At 30.2% G+C, this 6,617-nt stretch overlaps 1 protein-coding gene and 1 pseudogene across 1 annotated transcript; both read right to left on the bottom strand.

Moving 5' to 3' along the window:
• Positions 1 to 804: 804 nt before the first annotated feature.
• On the bottom strand, positions 805 to 3,311 carry LOC108692251 (probable tyrosyl-DNA phosphodiesterase). The gene is made up of 6 exons (XM_018200422.1): positions 3,239 to 3,311; positions 2,774 to 3,141; positions 2,003 to 2,697; positions 1,377 to 1,919; positions 1,083 to 1,284; positions 805 to 951 (listed from the first exon to the last, which is right to left on the bottom strand). The coding sequence occupies exons 1-6, from the start codon at positions 3,294 to 3,296 to the stop codon at positions 805 to 807; spliced, it is 2,013 nt and encodes a 670-aa protein (XP_018055911.1). The 5' UTR covers positions 3,297 to 3,311.
• A 1,610-nt stretch (positions 3,312 to 4,921) lies between these two features.
• Positions 4,922 to 6,617, bottom strand: part of LOC108692250 — an 8,067-nt pseudogene continuing 6,371 nt past the window's right edge.

Here is a 6,617-nt window from a genome sequence, read left to right as displayed (position 1 = left end):
TATATATATACATACATATATATATATACATATCATAAAAATAGAGTTGTACAATATTTCCTCTCCATTTTACGTTAAAGTCAATTAATGATTTATTAAAAAAAAATCGCTTGTCTTTTTATCATCTTTACAATCAGAGTGACGTATCTATAACTTGAAAATTTTTCACTAGTTCGCGTACTTTTTTATAAATCATACATACGTATATAGATAGAACACATTATCGAACGTATATGATAGGCATAATTACTACATATATATCATGATTCGATTAATAGCCATTTGAAGGCTGAGCATGCACGGACAACGCTAATATTACGTTTCGGTCCTCGCATCGAGGAAGCGCTTTCGTACTGATGTTTTATTGAAAACGCGTCCGAAGCGACGAATACGAAATTTCGTCGCGAAATCAAGACTGAGGAAGAAGTTACGCACTATGCGAAAATTCTCTAACAATTCATCACTTCCTTATTTTTTTCCCATATATAAATAATCATATAGCCTATACGATCTCGATTAAATATTGAGTCATTAAAGATATCCATGGATACAATAAATAATTCAATAACTAAGTCGAAGGCTAATTTCCAACATTTGTAATCAAAGTCTTAAATTCTTTAAATCAAAACTATAAACTACTTTTCCTACACTCTAAAAATTTCAAAGGAAAGGTTTTTAAAAAATTGACATTTAATACTTCATTATTTTGTAAAAATACATGTAAATAAATATACAAACACAGATGCAAAAATATTATTTCATTGAAAAGGGACAAAAAAGAAGATACTGTCATAAGCTGAAAAATTACACTCTGTCTAAAGAGGTCAGAAATTCGCAGACGAAAGGATTGTCACTCGATTCATATCGACACAATGGAAGATCGTATGGAATCGGAAATATCGGAACGGCTGGATCTTCTTCATCTTTAATAGGAAATGTTGTTGTCCCAGTCTGAATACAAACAACGTTCAGATGTAATAATTAATGTTGATTGATTAAAACATGCGCCTCTTTCTGTACATTTCTATAATATATTCATAACATTTAACATGTCATAAACTATTAAGTAATATGATGCTTACGATAAGTTTTGGTATGAATATAATGCCAGCTTCGTAGCTCATTATGTAATGATTATTTCGTTGGACTCCCCATGCAGCTTTACTTAGATTTGCACTGGTAAGTACAAACCAGGAAATGCTTTTCAAATCGGGCGAAATTCTTGTGTAGGATTTAATATGAGGCATCGCACGATCTCGTCCTGTTCGCTTGGCTTTCCATTGGCTATAGAAATAAATATCAAATTCTATAGAAAAAAAGGATTGCTTCTAAGAAATAAAGATGAATAAAGTAATAATAAAACGACTATAACTTACTATAAATAAGATTCTATCCACTGTTGTTTAGAATGCACTTTCGCACTGTAGGGCAAACAGCAAGATAAATTTCGACAATCAAAACTCTGCTTGTAATTCTTTATCGAAGGATAAATAAACTGGAAGTGCGGATGACTCTTTAAACCCTTTGTAGTCTCCCTCGACATACATGGAATTATATCTTTTGACAACCAACTTTCGAAGTTTGGACCAAGACTGCCTATGCTGGAACTCTGTGCAACTATAGGCCACTGAGGAGCATCTGGTGGCAATGTGGCATAACGCGATAGGACATGCGCCAATTTCTTATACCCCCAAGAATCGGCTTCGTTATCTTTGTGAGTTCCAGGAACAGAAGCAACGAGGAACACGTTCACATCCGAAAAATCAGCCTTCCGTATCGCACATATCCACTGCGTCAATGCCGGATGTCTATATTTATTCAAATATCGCTCGAGATCCTTTTTAAATCCTGTTGGAGATTCCCCATCACTAGGATTTGCAGATTCTGATAGCCGAGGCAAGTGAGGCGAGATCCACAATCTAATCGAGATACAATAAAAAAAAAATTACTATGAACAAACATTATATTAATAATAAAAAATATTTAAGAATATTTAATAGACCCTTGTGTCCTATTTTCCCAGTCGTCGGAATATAAGTTAGCAGTAGAAACAACCACCCTGATCCCATTATCTTTATATTGCAGGATCATGATCTTCGTATGATGGCAACCAAATCTGGTCGGCATGTCTACTTCTATCATGGTAATGTTGTTGTTCAATTTCTCACGATCTACTCTATCACCGTACAGAATCATCATATCAGTACATTGACCAGCCAATAAATACTGCAAGCACAACCATCCAACGTCTACCATAAAATTTAAATGAAGACTATTAACAATTTCTCCAAGACTACGATCGAGAATCTCAGGGAATGTTATGGAAAACTGTTGATTATAAGTCTCCTTTGAATTTTCGATTCTCGTGAAGAATAAGTGATAAGGCGCTGAAAAGGCATATTTTATTGCAAACTCTCCTGGTTCTACAACAGACACTGTATAGCCAGATTTTCTCATCATCTGAATAGCTTTTTTCCTAACTTCCTTCCTTGATTTTTCGGAATCACAGAATTGATACATATCCATGATAGATGTTCCTGAACTTGTATTTTGCTCATTGTTTCTAGAACTGCTTTGAGAGTTATTAATATTCTGCTGACTATCCTTAGTGTAATTGCTGCCTTCTATGCTCATCTGTCTCATCTTCTTTGTAACAGAAGAGCCAACTTCTGATGCTTCCATACTTCTCTTCTTTGCCTAATAAATAAGCTTATATTTACTTATTTATTTTCCATAATGTAAAATTTACAAATTTATTCTGAATTTCACTAACCTTGATGATTTCTGTATGATTCTTATGTTCTTCTCCAGTCAAAGCTCTAGAGAGTGCCTGAGCTTCTACATCCATCTGCTTAAGTTTATCTTGTCTCCTCTGTACTGTAGCTTTCTTATGTCTTTCTACTTTATCCTTCAAATCTTCTTTAGTACTTGATACATTAGTAATAGAAGAAGATTGTGCTTTAAAAGATGAATTATCAATTCCAGATAATTGGTTGTCCTTATTTTTGTTTCTTTCCCTTCTAAGTACTATTTGCAATACTTTCAATTGATCCAACAATTGTGAACGATCATTACATGCAAAATGAAGCACTTCTGGTATTTCTATTGTGCCATCCAACTGATTTACCAGTAATTTTTCCACTGAAATTAAAATGATAACTATTAATATTATTCGATATAATATGTGTAATAAATATGTATAAAATTAATATTTAAAAAATATACAATAAATAGTTACAATGAGGATGTGACATTTCACCGAAGTGAATCGGATTTTTTCGATAACATTTCTCCATAAAAGGGCAAAGTTTTTTTTCTGCAAATAAATGACAAATAAACAAATAAATAAAATACTTCAAAATCTAGAGAATTGACAGGTAACGTTTATAAATTCAATATCATCACCTATAGAATTCATTGTTGTCAAATAGAAATTGAACGAAGGAATTTACACAGGAAACGTCTATGCTCGACGTTAATCACGAATAATTGACTAACTCTAAATTTCTTTATATCTTTCAAATAATATTATGTAAGCATAATCATATGGAATTCCACATATTTGACAAGAAAGCAATAAATGATTCCGCTGAAAACGTTACTCGTCCTAGAACTCTATAAACTTACAGGAGAAACAAACTGAAGCAATACGCCATCTATAATTGCTTTGGAACTGGAACTTCGTAGCCAGATTTCAATACTGCAGATAAAATCATTATGTTATCTATAATTTCCTATCATGAAACAAAACGGAATAAATTCCGATTAGAATACATTTTGAATAAATAATCCATAATACATTAATATACATATCAAGAAATATAATTAATCAAATAAAACCAAAGTTACATGTTTATGCGCTCAAATAGGACGTGTATAATCAACGTGTATGAATTAAATGAAATGACGAAATCTTATAAAATTTGAAATCTACAATTATACAAGTATGTGCATTATCAAGATATCAATCATAAAACTTTTTTCTTAGAATGAAAAATGAAAAGTGAAAAATTTCTCCCTTAACTTCAATAATTAAAATTTTCACTTTTCACTTTTCATCCTAGGGATAAAGTTCCATGATATCCCGAAAGCTGATTTAAGGTATCTTTTCATGCTGATACTCGACGCTCATTTTTAGCATCAAATAGGTCTCATAATCGAAATCGATCTTTGATATCGTCAATTTTTATCACGTGATCTGTTTTCACACTAAAAATTAGAGTAGGTATGAAGAAAATATCGATCACCGGAAGTCGTCATTTGGTATTTTACATCTAGAATTATACCTACATATATATATTTACAATTCTTCGTTTTAACCTCTTCTTTCTTTAACATTGCTTCTAACTAACAGTAAGGACACTTATGTCTATTTCTATTTCAATATAGATTTAACTTTAATCTCGGTTCAACTTATTCTTTGTCTTTTTTTAATCTTTAGAATTAGAACCGATCAGCATTAGGCACACACATTGACGCTTCTCTCTTTATACCTACTCTATTAAAAATGAGTGTCAAACGTTAACACAAAAAACGCATCTTTAATAAAAGCTTGTATCCACAATGTTAGAAATTTTTTGGTCCGAATTCTAGGACATAATTCTCTACAAAGTTCTCTTATCTCGAATGATTCTATAATGTCGATTTAACCAATAAATCACTGGTCAACTATTCTTGTTACAATCGGCAGTAATTGATTTTTATTTACGGCTTTATATTTATTGAAAGTCCTTATTGTACTAGTTATTGTCATAATTTTCTAACCTTCAAATAAATATTTATTTTAATAGAAACGTAATAAGTTATTTATTTACATAAAAGCATTTGTGCAACGTGTAATATTTCTTCATTTACAAAAAGCATAGATATAATAGAATATAAATGTCCAACGATTGTTTTAGTGGATCATACTACAGTATAACTATATACAGTAGTGACAGTAGCTGTCGGCTTCTTTGATGTTGGCAGTCACCACGATCTTGTGACTGTCAGTCATGTTGAGAATTTTACGAACCGCTGAATTTAAACGATATCAAAAAACGTTGTAGTATTTTTTGCATTTAAAGTATTTTTTAAATTCGAATAAATTCTATATATGATTTTAGATATATGATTTTAGACCACTTTACTTTCGAAAAGATCAGAATAGAGAGAATAAACGATCATTGACTTGAAGAAATCTGAAAGAAAGGGGTTTAGTCTTTCGTTAAAATTAATTATATGTATTGTATACGTTTATTTTAATTGCATTAATAGATAATCAAAGTCAAATTAAATTGGAATTTTGTCATTTTTTGTTTTTTATGTTTTAATTAATTGTATGTAATTAAAATGTACACATATATTTGCATGCCATATATAACAGAATAAATATTTGTTATTTTTTTATTTATAGGTTTATTTATAGGTTTATTTATAGGTTATCTTGTAATGCATTCTTTACAATATTAATATTGATAAAAATTTATTTAAAATTATATGAAGCATTTTTAAGTGTTTAAATAATTTTAAAAGATCTATAAGTGTTTTAAATTTAAACATTTTGACGTACACTATCAATAAAAAATAGCTTACGAAGTAAATGTACATTATATAATTATCTAAGAACAGTTCTTCAAACAAGTAAAATTTTTACAAATACATTTGTTAATTCATATAAAGTGTTGATATCATCTTTATTTAAAATCTTGAAAAATCTTGAATGTTTTAATTCTTTTTGGAATTTTCATCAGCAATCTTCTTAATCCATACTAGACTTCGCGAATAGTCAAGGTAATCATTCGAAGGTTGCCAAAACTGTAGTATAATTTGTTTAAATTCATATACTTGAGATATTTAAATTCAATCAATAAAATAGCGAGTAACTTACCCACACGATCGCGAAATCTCATAATGAAACTTTGATGATATATTAATATTCACAACTAATCACATTTTATGATACATTTTATGTAGATTTGTTTGAATTCTGTCCAAACCAGTTCGGAGTGACGAATGTCTAACGAAATGTTTAAATTGATAAAGGTCGGACCGACGAAAAACAATAAGTCATAATATAAAATATAAAATATAAAGATAGTACATTCGTACTAAATTGCTGATTTTAACATATTTAACATATATAATGTCATAATCATGTCATAGATATAATAAATATCAGGACAAAAAATTATTGTAATAGTTTAAAATATAATTTAATACAAGAGTTAAAGCATCAAAAAAAAATCTGAAGAATAATCAGTCAAAATTTAATACATCGCATTAATATTTTGCGTAAAATTATTAGGTGTACAACTTTGCTTCCGCCGTTTTCTTATAAATGGCTTTAGCGGCAAGTGGTGATCGAAATAAATAGATCATAGACGTCATACAATAAGAGTCTATCAACATAATCCCATAGAAACATTAGACGATTTGTGTTTGCATCATAAAGTTATTCTCGATTGAAAATGTCAGTTTACGAGCCAAATTTTCGTCATTTGTGGGAGGTTTTAATTTTTTGCTTCAATATGAAGAAATCTGCGGCTGAGGCTCATCGAATGCTCTCAAATACTTATGGTGAGGCCGCTATTAGTGAAAGAACGTATCGTCAGTGATTTCAACGCTTCAAGAACAGT

Source organism: Atta colombica, unplaced genomic scaffold (assembly GCF_001594045.1).
Source record: "Atta colombica isolate Treedump-2 unplaced genomic scaffold, Acol1.0 scaffold68, whole genome shotgun sequence".
NCBI classification, from domain to species: domain Eukaryota; kingdom Metazoa; phylum Arthropoda; class Insecta; order Hymenoptera; family Formicidae; genus Atta; species Atta colombica.
This window is presented reverse-complemented; position numbering and strand designations above follow the sequence as displayed.

What these genes read in the sequence shown, in the direction of transcription:
- LOC108692251 (XM_018200422.1), bottom strand. Translation starts at nt 3,296, where the DNA reads ATGGAGAAATGTTATCGAAAAAATCCGATTCACTTCGGTGAAATGTCA. An exon ending in ATCATACAGAAATCATCAAG is followed by an intron (nt 2,698 to 2,773) that starts GTTAGTGAAATT and finishes CTTATTTATTAG; the next exon opens with GCAAAGAAGAGAAGTATGGA. An exon ending in TATTCATACCAAAACTTATC is followed by an intron (nt 952 to 1,082) that starts GTAAGCATCATA and finishes GTTTGTATTCAG; the next exon opens with ACTGGGACAACAACATTTCC.